This window comes from Microcaecilia unicolor, chromosome 5, assembly GCF_901765095.1.
Source record: "Microcaecilia unicolor chromosome 5, aMicUni1.1, whole genome shotgun sequence".
Classification (NCBI taxonomy): Eukaryota; Metazoa; Chordata; class Amphibia; order Gymnophiona; family Siphonopidae; genus Microcaecilia; species Microcaecilia unicolor.
This window is the reverse complement of record NC_044035.1, coordinates 178,787,268-178,810,821: the sequence shown is the minus strand read 5'-3', so window position 1 is coordinate 178,810,821 and position 23,554 is coordinate 178,787,268. Positions and strand designations below refer to the sequence as shown.

The window sequence follows — 23,554 nt, the reverse complement described above, 5'->3', positions numbered from 1 at the left end:
TCATATTGCAGGCCGATTATCTGAGCAGGCATCAGATCGATCCAGCAGAATGGAATCTGGCAGACGAAGTATTCCTGCAGATCTGTGCCAAATGGGGCAAGCCCGTGATGGATCTAATGGTGACAAGTGCCAATACCAAAGTCCCGTGCTTCTTCAGCAGACGGAGAGATCCTCGCTCGGCGGGGTTGGATGCCTTAGCTCAACCCTGGCCTCCGGGTCTACTTTATGTGTTTCCCCCATGGCCCTTGATAGGGCGCCTGCTCTTGCGGATTCGGCTGCACCCAGGAGAAGTGGTCCTCATCGCCCCGGATTGGCCAAGGAGACCTTGGTATGCAGACCTCCGACAGATGCTCCTGGAGGCTCCTCTGCCGTTACCTCTGGTACCGAACCTGTTGACTCAGGGACCGGTAGCCATGGAGGACGCCGGCCGCTTTGGTCTTACGGCATGGCTATTGAGAGGGCGCAATTGAGGGATAAAGGTTATTCCAATAAAGTTATTTCCACTGTCCTGCAAGCCCGCAAGCGGTCCACTTCCGTGGCTTATGCCAGGATTTGGTGCCTGTTTGAGTCTTGGTGTGCTTCCAGAGCCATTGTTCCAATGCGGGCTCCTGTCTCGCCGATTCTGGACTTTTTGCAGGAAGGTGTACAAAAAGGCTTGGCCTATAATTCCCTGCGGGTGCAGGTGGCAGCGTTGGCCTCCCTTCGTGGTAAGGTGGAAGGCGTGTCTTTGGCTGCTCACCCAGATGTGGCACGGTTTCTTAGAGGGGTGCTTTGGCTCCGACCTCCAGTGCGAGCACCCTGTCCAGCTTGGAACCTGGGGCTAGTTTTGAAAACCCTGCAGACATCTCCTTTTGAGCCGCTTCGGCGAGCATCGGAGAAAGACTTGACACTGAAGGCCGTTTTTCTGGTGGCCATTACCTCGGCGAGACGGGTGTCAGAGCTCCAGGCGCTGTCCTGTAGAGACCCATTTCTGCAATTTTCAGAGTCCGGAGTCACGGTTCGGATCGTGCCTTCCTTTATGCCTAAGGTGGTTTCAGCCTTTCACTTAAACCAGCCTATTTTCTTGCCCTCTTTTTCAGAGGAAGAGTTTCCAGAATCTTTTGGGCAGCTGCACCTTTTGGATGTGCGCAGGACTCTGCTGCAGTATCTGCGAGTTACTAACTCTTTCAGGACTTCTGATCATCTGTTTGTTTTGCTATCCGGTTCTCGCAGAGGGTCTCCAGCGTCTAAAGCCACTATTGCCCGCTGGCTCAAAGAAACTATCTTTTCAGCTTATCTGCTGGCCGGCAGGGTTCCGCCTGTAGCCTTTAAGGCACATTCTACTAGAGCGATTTCTTCCTCTTGGGCTGAAACTGGAGCACTCTCTCTTCAAGAGATATGCAGTGCAGCAACATGGGCTTCTAAGTTCTCCTTTGCCCGACATTACAGGCTGGATGTGGCTGCCAGGAGGGATGCGCGTTTTGGTGCACAAGTGCTAGCGCGTGGTGTGGCTTGTTCTCACCCTATCTAGGGATTGCTTTGTTACATCCCATACGTAATGGCTTCATCTGCTTGATGACAAGGAAGGGAAAATTAGGTTCTTACCTTGGTAATTTTCTTTCCTTTAGTCATAGCAGATGAAGCCATGAGCCCTCCCTGTATGATTGTCTGTATGCTGTGAATCTGTTTTTCAGGTTCTGTTCTAATTTCCTGAAGTTCCTTCCTTGGGAGAAAGTTGGAAAACAATCTTCAGGATTCATGTTCAGTTTAAATTTAGGAGGATGTGTTCATTCCCTCCAGCATGTTTTTTTTTTTTTTTTGGAGGATGTGTTGATTCTCTCCAGGAGGCGCGTGTGTTCCCCTCCAGTTCTATAAATAGGAGGATGAGTTCATTCCCTCCAGTGTGTTGGGAGGATGTGTGATTCCCTCCAGGAGGCGCGTGTGTTCCCCTCCACTTATACAATAAGGAGGATGAGTTTATTCCCTCCAGGAGGATGTGCATTCCCTCCTTTATGAGTTCATGCCCTTGTGATGGGCCATCGTTCTCTGTGAGGAAAGCTCTTGTGATTCCCATTGCGGTTTGCCATACTGCTTTGGAAGCTTCAAATACTGAAGAGGCAGTGGAGCTAGCTGGCCAAGAGGGCACTGTGAAAGTTTGAGTGCTCTCTATCTCCCCTGCTGGTTGATGGACATAACCCATACGTAATGGCTTCATCTGCTATGACTAAAGGAAAGAAAATTACCAAGGTAAGAACCTAATTTTCCCATCAATCCAGTGGAAATTTTACATGGGATGTCCAGCAGTCTGTTGTGGTAGAGACATATGTTTGTTCACCAAGAATTGCAACCACCTTTGGCTTCATCTCCAGTTCAAAGTTTGGGTGATGACCAATAACCAAATCAACACAGGCAACTCCACTGTTCTTATAGGCTATATTTACTGAACAGCAAAATTTAAGATGATCCACTGTTTGAGTGCTGAGGTTTACATTAACAAATTCCTGTTCCAGGTTTTGCTGTTTCATTTGGTTTACTGAGGAATCGTTATTTAGGTCTCTCTTCCAGTTTTACTTTTAACTCAAGCATCAGAGGTAATTAGGTAAAAGTAGTAAAAATTGGTGAAATTATTACTTTAATAAAAGTAACAAATGTTTCCTGTACTTATTTACAAGTAAAAGTGACAAATCCTTTAAGTACAGTGACTAGTTATATTTACTTAGTTACTATACAACACTGCATTTAGAAGTACTGTAAAGACTACTGACTTTATTTCTGTCTTGTAGAGTAATGGGAATACCTTGTGAAATCATCACGCCTAAACAAGTGGCTGAGCTGCATCCTCTGATCAATATCCATGACCTGGTTGGGGCCATGCATGTCCCTGAAGATGCAATTGTATCATCTGCCGATGTGAGCCTCGCACTAGCAAATGCTGCCTCTCGTAATGGTATGACACAGTCTCTGAAAGAACACGGTCAGGTTAATCAGTTCGGCTGATCAGTGTTTTTTTTTTTTTTTTTAAATGCTGGCCATGCAGAAGAGGCTCAGTTGTGATCTTTGTTCATATTTTATAAAATACACATGTAGAGTGTGTGAACAAATTTACATCCTTTTCAGAGCAGGTGTAAATTTGTGTGTCAGTTGTGGAAGTCTGTTTTATAAAGGCACATGTGCCTAAAATAGACTTACAATAGTTTATTTTTTGGACTTCTCGCATAGATGTCCTGTTGTAAAATCAAGCCATAGAAATATGAAAAGCTTGAATCTAGCTTGCATATCACATAGTCTCTATTACTACTACTACTACTTATCATTTCTAAAGCACTACTAGACGTACACAGCGCTGTACACTTGAACATGAAGAGACAGTCCCTGTTCGACAGAGCTTACAATCTAATTAGGACAGACAAACAGGACAAACAAGAGATAATGGAATATTAAAGTGAGGATGATAAAAAAAATAAAACCTTATTTTCCCCGTGATGTTTTCCACAATTTGATACAATCTGGTATTAAGCCAGATGGACTATTGTAACAGTATCTATGCAGGCTGCAAAGGACATCTACTCAAGAAACTTCAAACTGCACAGAACACTGTGGCAAGACTGATCTTTGGAAAATCTAAATTAGAATCTGCCAAGCCTCTTCGCGAAAAACTGCACTGGCTTCCCATTAGAGAACGAGTTGCCTTTAAGGTCTGCACCTTAATTCACAGAATTATTTTTGGGGAAGTTCCAGAATATATGCTTGAATTGGTTGACTTGCCACTCAGAAATAGATCCAGTTTATCAAGATCCTACTTAAATTTACATTACCCAGATTGTGGTGGCCTTAAGTACAAATCTACCTATGCCTCCAACTTCACATTCATAGTTACACAACTGTGGAAATCTTTACCCAAATCAGTAAAATCTACCCAGAACTACTTAAATTTCAGAAAATTATTGAAGTCCATCTTGTTCAAGAAGGCTTATTCTAGAGGTTCAACATAATTCTGATTAACTCCTAGTTTAATCAAGACTCTTGGATGCTAATTATCTTTATTATCTCCATTATCTTTTACACATTGTTGTTTAAATGATGTTTACTATCTTACTTTTACACTGTTTAATTGCACTTTCTGTACTGTAGCCTTCTTACAGATTTATGTAAGCCACATTGAGCCTGCATCTAGCGGGAAAATGTGGGGTATAAATGTATTAAATAAATAAATAAAATAAGGGTTCTGAACAAGTGAATAAGGGTTAGGAGTTAAAAGCAGCATCAAAAAGGTGGGCTTTTAGCTTAGATTTGAAGACGGCCAGAGATGGAGCTTGACTCTATGCACTCTTTCTTGTTTTCAGTATGCTTGCACAAAGAGGGTAATTTTTTTAACAGGTTACCTAGGTCAGAAGGCCAAGTAGGTAGATTTGCTTATGTGGTTTTATAAAATATGAGCACAAAAGCAGCCAAGATCACCGTTATTATGTAGCCGTGTACATTTATACACACCCTTCATGACTGGGCCCACGCTGTGCCTCGATTCCTGTCTCAAATATGCTTACACTGGGTTGTCTACATTACCTTGAAGGGGTAATTTTAAAGAGGTATTTTACATGTGTGTATATAAACTTATATACACAGAGTCTTATAAAATGTCACAGACTGAAGGAACTGTCTTTTGGTGGCAATGGCAAGTAAGTGAATTAGCTGCAAGTCTAAATACTATACATTTGACTATCTCTGATACTTAGAGGAAAAAAAACACCAGAAACATGAAATTCCGTTAAGATTAATCTAGAATGTCTGTCCTATTTGGTTATGTTACTGTGTATTGCAGGGTTGCTGGCTTCAAGTTAAAATTGTTGCAAATGTCAAAATCATTTTTGATTATTATATAACTGTCCTCTTTGATTAAAGTACAAATCCCATAATTCTATAAAGGTTGCCAAAATTGCATGCACAAATTTAGGTGCAATTTGCACATTCATTTTAATAGAACAATAAGCCAATTAGTGCCAATAATTGGCTTTTTAAGAAGCAATTATTGGCACTAAGATTTAATTGGAGGAGTGGCCTAGGTGGTTAGGGTGGTGGACTTTGGTCCTGGGGAACTGAGGAACTAAATTCGATTCCCACTTCAGGGGGCGGGACAAATTGCTTGTTCTTTTGGCCGCTGTCGGTGACAGGGTGCTGGGCTCGATGGACCCTTGGTCTGTCTCAGCATGGTGATGCTTATGTACCTAAGGCAAACTGAAAACATCTTTTTGAGAGAAGACTGTAGTAATGGCTCCCTTGGGATTCCCTGTGATAGTTGTGACCACTACATTTTGTCTCTGTTTTACTCTTGTGCTCCTCTATCCTCTGTCTTTATTAGAATGAATGTGCATCTTTCCTGTCATTAATGGAGTTCTTTTCTTTTCTAAATGTTTACATTGTACACCACTCTGCTGTGCCATGGTAGTTAGAGCAGTATAGCAAGTTTTAATAAACCATAAACCATCTCATTAGTCTGGAATTATGTTTTTTTCATTAGACACAACCATTTCAGTGTAGCATGATCTGTTATGAGAATAAAGTGTCTCCCCAGGAGATATGTCAGGGTCTCTACTGCCCACTTTACTGCCAAACATTCTTTTTCGGTGCTAAAATATCACTGCTTGGTCTCAGTCAGCTTCCTGCTGAGATATAAAATGGTGTTCCTTTTCTCCCAGAAACAGGAGGAGCCTCCACGGAGAATCAGTACTGTGCCTAAGCCTACCCCAGAGGCATCAGTCTGCAGAATGAATTCCTGAGTAAAGTCTGTTTTTCAGTACAGATTCTTTACACAGGGCCTCCTTCAACTGGACAAGTGCTTGATCCATCACCCTGTTCCATTTTAACATTGGGTTGGGAATTTCTTAACAAGGCTGTAAGATCGGCAGCTAACTGCAGAATTAGGTATGAACTTCCGATAGTATCCTATCAATCCTAGAAAGGCTCATAGCTGCTTCTTGGTATGGGGAATTTTTTTACTTTTTGAATGGCTTCTATCTTTGAGGGCATGGATTTTATCCATCCCTCTCCCCTTACACAATGGCCTAAGTATTGTACTTCTTTTTGGCCCAGGGCACGTTTTTTGGGGTTGAGGGTGATCCCTGCTTGTCTAAGGGACTCACAAACAGCTCGTAACTGTTTTAGGTGTTCCTCCCAATTACTAGAAAAGATTACCACATCATCCAGATAGGCCCGAGTGTAGGTTTGATGCGGTTTCAGTATTTTTAGTTAATAATTCTTTAAAAAGTAGCCAGAGCTCCATGTAGCCCGAAGGGGACTATTTTAATGTGATATAGACCTTGATGGATAATAAATGCAATCTTCCTTTGAGTCCTTTTCTAATGGAATCTGCCAGTACCCATTGGTAAGATCAATCGTTGACAAAAATTGAGCTCCCTCTAAATACTCTACCAAATTGTGTACTCTGGGCATGGGGTAAGCGTCAAAGTGAGATACACTATTGACACGTCTGAAGTCTACACAGAAGGTGGGTGGTTCCATTGGTTTTAGGGACTAGGACAATGGGAGTAGCCCATTCACTGATGGATTCCTCAGTTATCCCTGGTTTCAACATTCAGCCATATCCTGTTCTACCTCATTCTTTTTGCCTGGTTACTTTTCTTGGTATGGTTACTATTTGAGGTCCTGCATGGATACGACCTGGCACTGGGGGAAATACATCCTGAAAATGATATATTAATGCCTGGATTTGTAGCTTCTGTTGGGGCTGCAGAGACTCCCCGATTTTAATGGGGTGCTCATCTTCCATCTCCCCTAGATTAGGTCCCAAATCCCCATCTTCCTCCACTATCTCCCCAACTAGCCCTTCTCTCTCTAGCCAAAATTTTAAGAGGTTCACATGGCACACTTGGGATCTCCCTTGTCCTTGGTTAATTTCGTAAGTTAGTGGGCCTACTTGTCGTGTATGGCCAAAACAGGCCCTGCATATGGCACGATGTAGCACTATGAACCTGACTTTCTTGTAACAGGCTTAGGCCAGTGTCAGTTCCTATGCAGAGGTTTGTTTGCAGACCTCTGGCACATTGCTGACACATCAAGGCCTGAGCAAGGCAAAGTAAATTTCAATAACAACCCTGTTTACAGAGCTGGGGGACTTCATGGTCAGAAGAAATCAGTTGTTTGGTCCCCCCAAAGACACAACACTGAAAAACATCAGACTTTAGTCAGCATGGCACCAGACCAGAAGAAAGGGTTTAAGAACCTCTCCCATAAGTATAATAGCAAGCTGGCTGTTATCTCGGGCAGTTCATGTGAGAGCTGCTACCAGCTGGCCCAAGCCAGCCATATGATGAAGGCTCGTTAATCTGTGGCATCACATGCTTGCATGCTCTTGCCTGGCTGGGGAGAGCTTACCTGCTGACCAACTGGGACTACCAGTTGCTGATCGACTGTCTGGAGAAAAAGAGAGCATCTGCCATCCCAGCTTTGTTTCTGGATATTAGTTGCATATACACTAGTCTTGGTTCAGAAAATGAGTTTTTTGGTTAATCTCTCTTCATCTTAGAATACCAACAAACTTATGAAAAAATTGCTAACCTGCGTAAAACTCTACCTCAGGACAACACCGATATCAAAAACTTCATCAACGGTCTGGACCCAACCCCTGGCGAATACCCTATAGGCCGAACCTGGTCAAACTTCGCTGTCCTCACCGCCGAAACAGTAACCCAGGCGATCAATAGGTTTTCAAACACTCATTGTCAGTTGGATATCTGCCCCAGCTACCTAATAAAATCCGCCCCCCACTGCTTCATAGTAGACCTCACATACCACTTAAACTGCCTGCTTCAACAAGGTCTCTTCTCCAAAGAAAATGGCAACATCCTACTCACCCCAATACCAAAAGACACCAAGAAAAACCCCCCAAATGAAATCACTAACTACCGCCCAGTAGCATCTATCCCACTGGTAGTCAAATTGATGGAAAGCATAGTAACCAAACAACTTAGTGATTACATAAACAAATTCACAATACTACATGAATCACAATCAGGATTTCGCCCCCTACATAGCACTGAAACAGTACTAATTACTCTCCTAGCCAAATTCAAGCAGGAAATAGCAATAGGCAAAAGCATACTTCTCCTCCAATTCGACATGTCTAGTGCGTTTGACATGTTAACCATAAAATACTACTAAGACTCCTAGATTACTTCAGGATTGGCGGAATCATACTTAAATGGATCAAGGGCTTCCTAACCACCTGAACATATCAAGTGAAATCAAGTTCAACTATATCATCACCGTGGAAAGCAGACTGCGGAGTACCTTGAGGATCACCACTATCACCAACCCTTTTCAACCTAATGACGACCCCACTTGCCAAGGCCTTATCCAACCAAGGCCTTAACCCTTTCATCCGTGCAGACAGTGTCACAATATACATCCCTTACAAACATGATCTGGTAGAAATCACCAACAAAATCCAACTCAACTTGAACATCATGGACATGGGCAAATGCATTCCAACTAAAACTTAACACAGAAAAGACACATTGTCTCATCATCTCATCCCAATACAATACATACGAGCCCACAAACATAAACACCCCAGGTTGCACCCTTTCAATCTCAGACAGCCTGAAAATTCTCGGCGTTACAATCGACCATAACCTCTCACTGGAGAACCAATGAAATCTACAACAAAGAAAATGTTCCACTCAATGTGGAAACTCAAGTGCCTGAAACCATTCTTCCCGAGGGAAATATTCCGCAACCTGATACAATCAATGGTACTAAGCCACGTAGATTACTGCAATGGAATTTATGCGGGATGCAAAGAACAAATCATAAACTTCAGACTGCCCAAAACATGGCAGCCAGACTTATATTTGGAAAAGCGCGATTTGACAGCGCCAAATCCCTCTGAGAAAAACTATACTGGCTCCCAATCAAAGAACGTATTGCTTTCAAAATCTGCACCCTAATTTATAAAATTATCTATGGTGAAGCCCCGGGATACATGACAGACCTCATAGACCTACCAACCAGAAACAAAACAGGATCAACACGATCACACCTAAATCTCCACTACCTAAGCTGCAAAGGATTCAAATACAAATCAACTTATGCATCCAGCTTTTCTTACATAAGCACACAACTATGGAACGCATTACCAACAGCCGTAAAAACAACATATGACCACCTAAACTTCCGGAAATCACTAAAAACTAACCTGTTCAAAAAGGCATACCCTACCGACCCAACTTAAATGCCTGAACCCTACAACACAACGAAACCAATGCTCGTAATGGTCATAAAATAACTCTTCCTCTCTACAATTCCATAACGCGGCTGTTACACATGAACCTTATTCTACCAGAATATCGCTTTGTATTTGTTCATACCAGAATTGGTGAATGCCTTACGGTACTATGTAAGCCACATTGAACCTGCAAATAGGTGGGGAAATGTGGGATACAAATGTAACAAATAAATAAAATGATCCTGCTGACTTAGATGGGTTTAGCAGCCTGTTTAGATCAGGAATTCTCTCATTCCATAACCATATATGTATGTATGTATGCTGCAGGATGCATTTTTGCATGGATCACTGGTAGGGTTACACTGTGCATTGACTGGATTCTGCCAGTATAATCTCAAAAGCAGATACTTGCTGTAAGGAAATGTATTTTAAACCACTTAGTAAAATTTTCACCAGTGTCTTACTGTTTGATGTTTTCATGCAGGTGTTCAGATCCATGAGCAGACAAGTGTCAACCATGTGCTGGTGGAAAAAGGTCATGTGACTGGGGTGGATACTGACAGAGGACAGATTGACTGCGAGTATTTTGTCAATTGTGCTGGGCAGGTGAGTTATGACCTTTGTCTCTGAGTCCAGTTGTGTCTCTATCTCCCCTCACTTCTCCCTGAATATCCCATGTTGCTCTTCAAGTCATTTTCAAGAACAGAAGTTGTTCCTATATGTTGTAGTATGGATCTGGAAATTATCTCCATTATTGTTTTGTACACGTGTGATTAAAGTTTTGATTTGTTGTTTGTTTTATACATCGGTACATTTCATCTCCCTATATAGGAGAGTTCGTGCTGGCTCCTTTTTGGAATGGTTCAAAGTTTCTTGCAAGCTATTTCAAAATGGAAAATATTAAACTGTCAGCTCATTTTTTGGTAAACACCGGTAGCACAAAACTTTCTTTGGGGGCTGTTTTGTGAGTTCATCATGTGATAGGATATGTTCCAATGAGTGTTTTAAATGGAGTTACTACCCTGAATGAACATCTCTTAACCAGTGATTCTGCTGGAAAGCTTACTGAAAGATAGGCCTAAAGTATATCATAGTGGCTGAATACCACTTATATGGATAGTACATAGCGGTCAGCACATTATGTGTTTATTAAGTACTTCTGAATATGCATATTTTTATAAACACCACGCTGGTGTTTAATACAGTGACCACTGGCTCTGAAAATAGCCTCAAGTTTTCAGAGACCTCTCATGAGTTCAGCCTTTTTGCCTATCTTTCTTAAAGTCTCAGATATTTCTTCAGTTATATATTTTATTAATTTTTTCCATGATGCTGGCATATCTTTTCTGGTTTCAGGTGTACTGAGAAGCATTGGTTGGCCTTTGTTTTTTAAGCAGCTTCATGAAGGGCCCCCAGTGCAAGTGTGTAATGTCAGTTCTCCGAAGACAAGTGGGCATAGTATTCTCATATGTGGGTAATGTCATCCACGGAGACTGGTGCAGATACTGCCATAGTGTACTGCCACTTTAAAACTTCAAGGCAGACCATTGGAATTGTTGGTAGGCTCTTGGAAAGTGGGAGGCATGGGTCTCCCAGATATAAAAAAATACAATCAAGCATGCTTGCTACGACATTTGGGAGACTGGCTATTGGACACACAGGATTTCACGCCGCGGACGCTGGAACAGGCTTTTTTGCGCCATTTCATTTGCGCTATTTAATCCATGGTCCGCGAAGTTTGGTGCCAAATAAATTTAAGAGCAGTTTGTTGGTAGGACCAATGCGGGCATTTTGGAAGGACTTAAACAGATATTGGGGATTGGCAGCAGACACATCGGATATCCTGCCGCTGCAGGGTAATCCGACATTCTTGCCTGGGTCAGATAATAAGATGTTCCGAAGGTGGGCATCTATGGGAATAAGATGAGAACACGTACTGGGGACAACGGGAGGCCTGCTAAGTCTGGGGGCGTTGGGAGTAGGCATTGATGCCAGTCATGAATTTGCATGTCAGCAACTTGCTCACTTTGTCCGATCTCTAAACATGGAACAGCTGAATAGTGGACACGGGAGGAAAGTAAGAGAGTTCTTTAAGGCACTGCCTGGGAAACGGCTCTCAATATCGAGTCTGCATACGCTATTATGGGTATTGGGCCCACAGCAACATAAAGCAGCAATCACTGCCCGTTGGGCAAGGGACATGCAGAGACCCAGTTTGGCTTTAGACTATACAAAGTTAGTGTCCCGTATACCTGAGACCTCTGAATGCGAGTCTGTGGGAATGTCAATTTCGAATTTTACACAGAGCTTACATGACCAAATCACAGGTGTTCAAAATGGGAGGGGTGCCTGACCCGCTTTGTTCCAAATGTCAGCAGAGGGGAGGGCACACTCTATCATTATCTCTGGGAGTGCCCTGTTATACAAAGATATTGGCATTTGATCACAACATACTTGGAAGGCTTAGTAAAATCTCAAATTAGCTGTACTCCCTTGGGAATTATATTCGATAAATATGAGCTCTTTGCCTTCCAGAGGGGGGGCCCGCGGCTGTTGATACGCAAGGCCTGCTTGATGGGGAAAAAAGTGATCATGAATGGATGGTTAAATGTGACTCCGCCAGACTTTTGGCATTGGAGGAACAGATTTCATGATCTACTCCTGCATGAACGTAGGGCGGTGGGACCCTCCCAGAAGAAGACAGCGTGCTTTCTGGAGATCTGGGGTCCTTATATTCAGTCCCTGTCTCCACGTGCACGAAGTTCAGTCTTAATGGTTTATAACAGGGGAGGGGGAGTATAGAGGGGGGGAGGGTGTGGAAATGATAACTATGAAGGTGGAATAGCAATAATATAGAGAATAATTAGCTAACATGCTTAGGATGGGGGACAGATAATTTGAGAAGGGGGGGAGGAGGGTTTGGGGGAAAGGGGAATAAATCACAAAAAATTATTAAGCAGTTGAATTGTATTTAGCTGGTGTGAACTAATCTTAAGCTCATGTTTGTTTCTTTTGAATGGTATAGCTGTTTGCACTGTGTTATTTTGATTTCAATAAAAAAAACGTTGAAACCTAAAACTTTGAGGCAGTGCCCCCACCGCACATGTGCAGATGCCTTCCTGCATGACGCACGAATGTGGGTACAGCAGTCTAGCATTTTCCGCAGAGAGCTTTGGTTTCTAATCTTTCCTCAGCGCGTCAAAGTTTGCCTTTTTTGGTGCCTTCCCTTTTTTGGTATATTTTTCCTTCATATTCTTATTTATTTTGTTCAATTTATTGATTTTTCAATTTTTTTCTTTTTTTCTTCGGCTTTTGGGGCCTCTGAGCTCTTCTTTTGCCTGGGAAGCATCGACCGTGTCAGGTACGGAACTACTCAAGCCCCCCGGACTATAGAGTATTTTTCCCCCCATGAGGTGCCAAGTAGCTTTATGAAGTGTACTCCATGCAATAGGACCATTTCAGGCACAGACCTCCATAACGGGTGTGTTCAGTGCTTGGGTCTGGAGCACCGGGACATAGCGTGGCATCTGCCTGTGCATGCAAGTGAGGACACTTAAAGCCCACGGAGTCCAACGTGAAAAACTTGTTGGTTCTGCATCGAGCATGATGGGAGGTTTGGCACTCGATGCAGAACCAGCATTGGCAACAACATTGGGTGCACCAACGTAACATCAAGATGGTTTGCTATCAGACACGGTACCGTGACCGTGTAAGGACTCTTGTCTTCGTGCGTCTGTGCCTCATGCATCGGGGGACCTGCAGTGTAAAAAACCTAAGAAGCATCGCTATCGTTCCCCCTACACCGCCCCTGTATTGACATCTTTGATGCAAGAGAAGTGGCCATATCACAGTGACCGCTCTTTCTCTCCAACTTATTTCTCATCAGGGGCGTTTAAGGTGTTTGAGATCTCCTACGCCTGCACAGGCTGTAACTCAGGCTGCGTCCACACCTCTTTCTCAGCTGGTACCGATTCCTACTTTACAGGAGGAAATCCAGGCTATGCTCAAAGAGGAGTTTTCAGGGCTACTGCATACGCAGTCTATTCAGGCTTAAAGAATGCTTGTTCTAGCCTCATCCCAGCCCATAGATACATTAGAGAGGCATTCAGGGGAGAGGTCCCGCACACTGGTTGGCATTGACTGTCGAGGACACTATGAACCCTACCAACACATGTTGACATTGACAGAGGAACTTTCTCTAGCCTTGGATACTCACCTGCTTCAATGCAGTCCAATGCAGAGCTGATGCATTAATCGACACACTCTTCCATGTATTTCCCAAGAACAGTACTTTGAAGAATCAGACTCGGACCTCTCCTGGGAAATGGAGCAGGACCCACCGGATCTCTCAGCTGAGGAGTCCTATGGCATTCCAGCTGATCCTTTTCTGCCACCTGAGAGACATAAGTCTTCAGAAAATATATCCTTTCCCGGCTTCATCCGTGAGATAGCCCAAGACATAATTTTCAGATTGAAGACAGAAGAAGAACCTTGTTCAGAACTCTTTGAGGTTCTAGATTATGACTGTCCTCCTAGAGAAGGAATCAGTGTTCCACTTCATACTGTGATATCCCCCTTCTCACTCAGGGTGACCTGGTGCTCAATATGCAGATCATATGCAAATTAGTGTGCTACCCCTTCTCGCTCAGGGTGACCTGGTTCTCAATAGGCAAATTAAACAGGTCTCACCAACTGCATATTTCTCAGGCAACTCTTTATTCCAGCCCCTGGGCACACTTCTAGCTTAATACTTTATGCTTTCATAGATCTTCACACTGAGCCTCCCCACACAGATACATGGGCTCAGTACTAGCTTCAATACTTTGGGGACTTCTAACCCCAGGCTTTGCAGCCTGCTTCTCTCAGTACTGGGACACACAGCCCCCCCTTCTTTGAACACACAGTTCTGGACACACAGTCCTTTCTTCTTGGGACACACAGTCCTTTCACTGAACACACAGTTCCTATAAGTACTGAGGACACACAGTCAAATACTAATGCTTTAGGTACTTCTTACCCCAAGATTTCCAGCCTGCTGATCTCCTTTGGACCCACAGTCCACCACAAGTCCATAGGGTTAGCCAGTATCTTCCAGGGGGATCTCTCTTCTTCTGCTGCCAGCTCACTTCTCTTCCTTTCCACTCAGGTGGGGTCTAAAGTGGTTAATTAGCTACACAGGACCCAGCCCATAACCTCCTACACCTGTGGACATCCCAGGGCTCTCCCCGGTCCTAGCGACCTCCACGTATTCTCCTACTAGCGCCCTCTAGTGGCCTACCCCGGATAGGACACCCTCTTACTTATCACAATACAGTTATGAAGAATACTCTGATCAAAAACTGGGAGACTTCACTGACAGTCAAGTTGCTCCAAAGAGAAAACTGATGCAATGTACAGGATGCAGAAATGTACAGGGTTTGAAAAACTGTTACCCCATCATTCCTTAGTTGTGGAATCTGCTTTAAAACATAATCGCAGTGGAAGATCTCATGCTTATGCTCCTCCAGGCAGAGAAGCTAGACCACTAGACTTTTTGTGTGTGTGTTTTTTGTCAGAAGAACTTTTCAGGCCTCAGTGCTAATCACACATTAGATTATCAACTTTATTTCACAGCTTACTTAAAGTTTCTAATACAAAATACGCTCTCCTTTGCAGACTTCCTTCCTCGTGAAAAGGCTGACGAGTTCCTCAAGCTTCACATGAAACTTCTAGATTGTTGTAAATATCTAGCAAGACAGACCTTTGCCTTTGATGTCTCTTCTCGCATTTCTGCCTTAGGAGTAGCAATGCGGCGTCTTCCTGGCTCAGTGTCTCTAACTTTGAATCTGCTGTCTCGGAGTGTCTAGTAGATGTCCCTTGTCGTGGAGATGACTTATTTGGTGACAAACTTGAGGAAGTGGCTGACCTAACTAAAAAACATATAGATACTATTAAAACTCTATCCAGGCTGCAGACGTCTGCTGCCTCTTCTAGAAGATTTGCAGAAGGATTTGGACACTCCAATTACTATACTTCTAAGTATCGTTACACTCCCACTTCTCCAGCTGAAAGGACTATGACCCAGTGCTCACATCTGTGGCAGCAGCGTGGGCAAAAACCTCAGACTCCTACTGGTTGGAGGAAGACTTATCCTCTTTCAGCAGAGGTGGCCGTTCATAAGCTCAAACCAGGTGCTATATACCATACAGCACAGCTTGCATTGGGGAAAAAAGAGTTCCTGACCATTCACCTAGGAGTCTCTTTTGAACTCCCTCCAGATGATAGTACATTGAGAGGAGCTCTCTGTCCTCCTCTGGCAGAGTGCAATAGAACCAGTTCCTCTGCTGGAGAAGAGTTGAGGGTCTACTCCAGATACTTTCTCATACTAAAAAAGACTGGAGTGGGGGGGGGGGGGGGGAGAGGGAGTACGACCAATTCTCGACCGAGATTTAAACAAATTTCTACTCAAAGAAACGACATATCAATTTCCTAGAATTGTGAGCAGTCTGGAACGCCCTCAAAACTTTCCAGCACCACGTACTCGATCAAGTAATTTATTTATTTATTGAGAACATTTATATCCCAACATAGCAGGCTCTATGTGGCTAACAACAGAGAAATTACATCATACCAATGCAAGGATGGGACAGAGAATAAGGATCAACTGGGGGGGGGGGGGGGGCAACAACAGGGGAAACAGCAAGGGACGGCAGGAAGTTAAGTAACTGCGGAGTAAGTTTTATCACAGAGATAAGTCTTGAGGAGTTTCTTGAACAAAATATGGTCAGAAGTCTCTTTTAATGATGATGGTAGAGCATTCCAATAGTGAGGACTCACAAAGCAAAAAGAGGAGGCGAAGAGCAGTTTGTAACGGAGATTTCTGCAGTTAGGATAGTGGAGATTTAGATATGTGTGAGATGGTTTTATGGAATTTTGGGGAGGGAGATCAATCAAGCTGTACATATAAACTAGAGCAACCCCGTAGACAATCTTGTGGGTCAGGGCACAGACTTTGAATTGGATGCACTCTTTTATCGGGAGCCAGTGGAGCTTCTCTCTTAGAGGTTTTGCTGCTTCAAATCGAGATGCATCAAATAGCAATCTTGCCGCCGTGTTTTGCACCGTCTGGAGTTTCTTAAGGGTGTGCTCTTTGCATCCGGTGTAAATCCCATTGCAGTAGTCAAAGTGGCTCAACACTAGAGAGTGGCATAGAGTCTGGAAAAGATCAAATGGAAGGAACTGCTTGACACATTTGAGTGAGCGCATGGAGAGGAACATTCGTTTCATAATAGCTGAGATCTGAAGGTCAAGGGACAGGTGGGAGTCCAGAATGATACCAAGGAGCTTCAAACTATCTGTCATATGGATGGAGAAGTTAAGTGCAGAAATCGTGCCTGGGATGGATTTATTGAATTGGGAGGAGAGAATGATGCTTTGGGTTTTTTCCTTATTAAGCTTGAACTTGAATGTGCTCGCCCAACTGGTCATGATGTCAAAGCTGGTCTGTATTGCGTCAGAGATTTCAGTTAAAGAAGAGCGGAAGGGAATGTAGATGGTTATATCATCTGCATATATGAATGGGTTCAGGCCATGGTTGGATAGGGCCGTAGCAAGCGGAGACATCATAATGTTAAAGAGGGTAGGTGACAGAGGGGAGCCCTGAGGAACTCCACAGTAGGATCTCCAAGGTGGTGAATAGAAGAATGGACTTATGATCACACCCTAACATTTTGTCTGAATCACCCCAACCTATTTACCGATACTTCTTTACTGTACTTGTCACTGTAATAGTACCCCTTTACTATATTTGTTCACACCAGAGTCTGTAACCACCTGTCTGGAACTGTGTATGCCACTTTGAGCCTACTAATAAGTGGGGAAAAGGTGGGATACAAATGTAACACATAAATCTCTGTCGATAAGCATTCCAGATATGGACTTAGGCAGCTTCTTGAAACATCTCTGTAGGAGCTATTTATTTATTTTATTTATTTGTTGTATTTGTATTCCACATTTTCCCACCTATTTGCAGGCTCAATGTGGCTTACATAGTAACGTGATGGCTGATATGATAGATAGAGTGGTAATTGCGTTAAGTCAAGGTGAATTAGGTGGTTAGGGAGGAAGAATTAAGTGCCCTTTTCTGGTACAAGTTTCGTTGTGTTGCGGGGTCTCCGGGTGTTTAGGTTGGATCGTTATGGTATGCCTTCTTGAACAAATTGGTCTTTAATGATTTCTGAAAAATTGTTAGGTCTTGCATTGATTTCAAGACGTTTGGTAGTGCATTCTATAGTTGTGTGCTTATGTAGGAGAAGCTGGATGCATATGTTGATTTATATTTTAGTCCTTTGCAGCTTGGGTAGTGGAGATTTAGGTATGTATGTGCTGAACATTTTGTGTTTCTGGTTGGTAAATCTATTAGGTCTGCCATGTAGATCGGGGCCTCGCCGTGAATAATCTGGTGAACCAGAGTGCAGTTTTTGAATGCAATTCGTTCTTTGATTGGGAGCCAATGCAGTTTTTCACGTAGGGGTTTGGCGCTTTCGTATCTCGTTTTTCCAAATATGAGTCTGACTCTGGTGTTTTGGGCTGTTTGGAAGTTTCTTTATGATTTGTACTTTGTATCTGGCATAGATTGCATTACAGTAGTCTAGGTGACTTAGCACCATTGATTGTACCAAGCTGCGGAATATTTCCCTCAGGAAGAAAGGTTTTACTTGTTTGAGTTTCCACATTGAGTGGAACATTTTCTTTGTTGTAATTTTTGCTTGGCTTTCTAGCGTAAGGTTTCAGTTGATGGTGACTCCGAGAATTTTCAGGCTGTCTGAGAGAGGAAGAGTGTAATCTGGGGTGTTTATACTGGTTGGTTTGTTCGTATTGTATTGTGATGAGAGGATGAGACAGTGTATTTTTTCTGCATTGAGTTTTAGTTGAAATGCATCCACCCATGAGTTCATGATTTGCAGGCTGAGTTCGATTTTGTTTGTGATTTCTGTTAGATCGTGTTTAAACGGGATGTAAATCGTGACATCGTCTGCGTAAATGTATGGGTTGAGGCCTTGTTTGGATAGGGATTTGGCAAGTGGGGTCATTAGGTTAAAGAGGGTCGGCGATAGCGGTGAGCCTTGGGGTACTCCGCAATCTGGTCTCCATGGTGATGAGATATTCGAATTTGATATCACTTTGTGTATTTAGGAAGCCCTTAATCCAGCTGAGTATCCTTCCACCGATCCCAAAATATTCTAGGATGTTTAGTAGTATTTTATGGTTTACCATATCGAATGCACTAGACATGTGGAATTGTAGTAGGAGTATACATTTACCTTTTGCAATTTCTTGTTTGAATTTGGTTAGGAGAGTGATTATTACTGTTTCGGTGCTGTGGTTGGAGCGAAATCCTGATTGTGATTCGTGTAATATTGAGAATTTGTTTAAGTAGTCGGTAAGTTGCTTGGTTACCATGCTTTCCAACAGTTTGACTGCCAGGGGGATGGATGCTACCGGGCGATAGTTGGTGATTTCGTTTGCTTTTTTCTTTGGATCTTTAGGTATTGGGGTAAGTAGTATGTTGTCTTTGTCCTTGGGAAAGAAAGAGTCCATGTTGCAGCATTGTAGTTTAGGTGTGATGTGATGTCTGCTATGAAGCGTTGAGGGGCTGATTTTATTAGATAGTTGGGGCATGTGTCCAGTTTACAGTGGGATTTGGCGAACCTGTTGATCGCTTGGGCTACGCTTTCGTCGGTGAGTAAAGCGAAGTTCGTCCAGATTCAGTCTGCTGGGTATTCACCGTGGATTGGGTCCATGTAGTCCATGAATTTTTCGACGTCAGTGGAGTTCTGTGGTAATGTAGTGCGTAGATTTGTAATTTTTTCATTGAAGTATTTAGCGAGTTTGTCTGCAGATGGTATGTCTGTGTTAGTTGTGGTGACCAGCGTGGTATCTATTAGTTTGTTCACAAGTTGATATAATTTATGCGTGTCTTTGTAATCTGGTCCTATCTTGGTTTTGAAATAAGACCTTTTAGTTTATTTATTTATTTTATTTTAGTGCATTTCTATCCCACATTTTCCCACATTTGTCTTATTGCATATTTATATTTTCTTTGCATTTGTTTCCATGCGTTGAATGTGTTTACATCTTTTATTTTTGTCCATGCTTGTTCAAGCCTCTTGGTTTGTGTTTTTAGTTTTTTCAGTTCTTCGTTAAACCATGGTATCGAATTGTGTCTACGTGAGGTTCTTGTTTGTAGTGGTGCTATTTCATCTAATATGCTTCTGCATCTGTTATCCCAATTTAGGAGATAGTGTACTGAGTCCGTTTGTGCTGTCCATTCATTGTTGTATGTCTGTTGCCAAAATATTTCAGAGTTTGCCTTGTCTCTCGTGGTGTAAGTTGTACGTTCATGTGTATGATGTGAGCCTTTTTTTCGCCATTGTAGGGATAGGTTTAATTTGTGGTGGCCTGACCATGGTATTTCAGTCCATCTTGTATCGATTGTGCTAGGTTCAGGTCAGAAGTCAGTTTATATGTAATGAGGTCGAGTGTGTGCCCTTTGACATGGGTTGGTTGCATCTGTGGCCAATTAAGGCCCCATAATTGGAGGAATTCCATGCATTCACGTGCGTTGGTAGATTTGGGGTCTTCTAGGTGTAGGTTTATGTCACCTATTATAAGTAAGTTAGAGTTAGATACACAGGTGTTTGATATAAAGTTCATGAAATGTGATTGGCAGTCGTACCAGTTCCCTGGTGGTCTGTAAAACAATACACTGTTTAGGTGATCAAGCAAGGTTGTGTTGTGGATTCTAAATGAGGCGATTTCAAGCTGGGGTGTTATGGACTTGGCTACGGTTTCTACGGTGAAGTGGGATCTGTGGATTAGTTTACCCAGCCAGCAAACAGAATTCTGTGGCACCCAGCCAGCAAACAGAATGCTGTGGTAGACAAATTGAGCAGAGTTCTTCAGCATCACAAATGTTTCCTCAGCATGCCTGTAGCTTGTTGAATATTCCAGCAGTGGGGAACCCAAGCGATAGACCTCTTCACCTCTCCTCTGAACAATAAGCTCCCTTGATTTTGTTCCAGACTCTATACTCCCAACCGTGTATGTTTGTTTATGTTTATTAAAGTTTTGGTGAAACCGCAGGGAGATCATCACATGGTGCAGCGGGCTAGTGCAGATGTGTCTACTGCTAGCTCTGAATACACTCTGGAATACAAATAATGTGCTTGAATTCACTCTATAGATTAAAAATGAATTTCCCAATGCTTGGGGGAACCTATGGACAAATATCTCCCATGAGAGGGAGATGTGTTGACAGGAAAATCTCTCAGGAAAGAGAGAGAATGTTTGAAGCCCACAGAGGGAAACATGGCGGATAGAATGGGAACCGCGGCTTCTCAATTTACAGCTTCAGCATTATCTCAAAAATCTTGGACCTCAAACTGGAGTGCATCTCCAAACAGATGTCGAATTTGGAGACACATTTATCGGAGGTCACTGGTTGTACCGCAGCTCTTGAAACTAGAGCATGCACTGTGGAAGACATGCCATGAAGGTCCAGCTTGCGGATTTACATGCGTAGGCTGTGAAGCAGCATGACAGGATTGAAGAATTGGAAACCAGTCCAGAAGAGAAAATTTGCGTTTTCTGGGCTTCCTGGAGGCCATTCCTGATACTAGCATTCTGTCGGTGCTAGAGGGACTGGTTAATGACCAATTTTCAGCTGTGAGGAAGAATGGAGTTTGTACATCTTGATAAGAGCGCACTGCATGGGCCGATGTGGAGAAGGCTCGGTGCAACCATGCATAGTGATAGCGAAGTTTCATAGTTATCAGCAAAGCTGGGTTCTTTTACCTATGACACTCTTCCAATTTCCATATTTCAAGATTATTCAGTAGATCTGGTGGACAAACGATGGAAGTTACACCCCATATATTACACTTTGGCAGATAAAGGTGTCCGCTTTCATGCTGTGATCTATCCTGCATTGCTGAAAGTTTACTATGACTGCAGGTGGCAATTATTCGACATAGTGTACAAGGCGCAGGACTTCATAAACCAGCTGAATCAGTCCCATTGTCCTAGTACCTCAGCTAGCTGATCAAAGTTTTTGGTTGAATGGAGGCTCTGGCCTCGTCTTCCTCAATGCTGAGCTGTGGATATGACCATTGAATATGAACAGAGATAGAGGTAGCCATAGTTTTTTTATGCCCAAGTGTTATTATTTAAAAGCCATATTATGTCTTGATAAATAAATTAAGAGGGAGTGCATATATCTCTGGAGCAGGGAAGCTTCTTGCAGTTTGTGATCCTAGTGCTACAGCCCATGTTTGTGGCAGAAGTACGAATCACCTTTCTTTTTGCAGGTTTGATGGGACAGGGTGGATGGGTGGGAGCAGGTATTTCAATATTGGTTTACTGGTCTGGAAAACGTTTTGAGATTTGGGGTTCATACTTGCATTGGGGCTTTAATATTGTTTTCATATACTGGTGACTTCTTTACAGATATAATATATCTCAGCGGTTTGGGATGAAGGCTGGGCATCCTGACTGTACTTCTTTTGGGTGGATATTTGGTTGGAAGAGTTTTTTGGGCCAATGCAATGATCATCCCCTTGTATCGTATTACGATGTGAAATCCATAGATTACGGGGCTAACCATACAGGTGCATTCTGTGACGGCATTAGTATATGCAGATGATCTTCTTATACTTTTAACAAATCCCCAACAGGCTTTTTCATACCTGTTGCAGACTGTACAGGAGTATGGGGCATTTTCTGGATTTTCCCTTAATTTGAATAAATTCAAGATTTTCTCTGTGTTGTCAACTGTGCATACTTCCTGAATTGAGGACTTTCCATTACCATGGGAAACAGCCATAAAGTATTTAGGGGTGGAATTACCAATAGAATTATCAAAGTTATATAGTTGAAATGTACTATCTTTGTTGGAGGACACTAAGGTGAAGCTGCACCTCTGACGATCTTATCCTCTCTTTTTATGGGTAAGGATCCACCTATTCAACGTGATCCAAGAACCCCGTTGGCTCTGTACACATCAGGAAGTTTGCCTCCAGGGGCATTCACAAAGTACCCTTTCTTTAAGACTGGTTGTGCGATATGGAGGTGGATTTGCCTAAGTCATTATTTTTTAGCATATGTAACCCTTTACCTTTCTTTATGTGATATGGTTTTACGATTGTGCTCGTCTTGTTGTGATGATGCACTTTCAAGTCAAGGAGATAGTTGATTCACAGCTTCATTCTGCTGCACACATTTTTCGAAGATCATGTCTTCTTCCAGAAGACATTATAGCAATAATATCCAGGGACTCCTGAGGCAGGCCAGAGTGGCCGAAACACAACTCGTGTCGAGTTCAGGTTTTATTAATAAACTTTTGCTGTGAACTTTTTCGAGTCCAGTAGAAGTTTCTTGACATCATCCATCTTGTCTCTTTCGCTGTGACTTTGTGCTTTAACCCTGCATTTTTGTCAGGAATGGGTCATAGTGTATTTACATATTGGGCGACTCATGGCTTAAAATTTTTATTTCAAGTTTTGACTGAGGAAGGTAAACTCAAAACGTTTCTAGAACTACAGAGAGAATTCACTTTATTGCCCATGCATTACTTTGCCTATTTACAATTAAAGTATTGTCTTTACTGTGGACAGACCTCACAGAAGATGTTAGAAAAACATTAGCTATTTGTAAAAAGATGTCTGTAAAGCTTGCTAAAATAAAACGAAGTGCATCAAATCTATGCTGGTCATATCAGTCTGAAGTGGGTTCACTAGATCATTTGCTTTTTTTCCTGTTGTAACCTCCAGTCATACTGGCATTCAGTTTGGGGCACCACTCAGAAAATATTTATAATTCAAGATACTCTGTCCTTTAAAATACTAATCCTTAAGGCTTCAACTCCTGGCCTGTTAATTCCTCAAAAATATGTCAAATTGTTTAATTTAATGATTTCTCTTGCTCTTCATCTGATTGCATTGCATTGGAAAACTAATAAGCTTGTTTCTTTTCATGAATGTTGGAACTTGCTGTGTTCGTATATGCGATATGAGGAAATAGCTGCCATAAGATTTGGTCACATTTCGTCTTTTTATAAAACATGGTCGCTGCTAGACGGCTGTCCAGCTCATTTTCGAAAGTGATCGCCGGCCAATTTCCGACATAAATCGGGAGATGGCCGGCGATCTCGGAAAAGCGGCCAAATCGGTATAATCGAAAGCCGCTTTTTTGCCAACATCGCCGCTTTCCCGTCGCGTCGCCGGCCAAAGTTCAAAGGGGCGTGTCAGTGGTGAAGCGAAGGCGGGACATGAGTGGGCATGGGCGTGGCTTCCAGAT

The 23,554-nt window shown here is 42.8% G+C and overlaps 1 protein-coding gene across 2 annotated transcripts in view; it reads left to right on the top strand.

Moving 5' to 3' along the window:
* Positions 1-23,554, top strand: part of PDPR (pyruvate dehydrogenase phosphatase regulatory subunit) — a 275,395-nt gene that overhangs the window by 76,431 nt on the left and 175,410 nt on the right. For both annotated transcript variants that reach the window (XM_030203621.1, XM_030203622.1), the window contains exons 5-6: positions 2,763-2,926; positions 9,705-9,826. In XM_030203621.1, the coding sequence (XP_030059481.1) occupies positions 2,763-2,926; positions 9,705-9,826 (286 nt within the window). The remainder of the gene's footprint in view (positions 1-2,762; positions 2,927-9,704; positions 9,827-23,554) is intronic.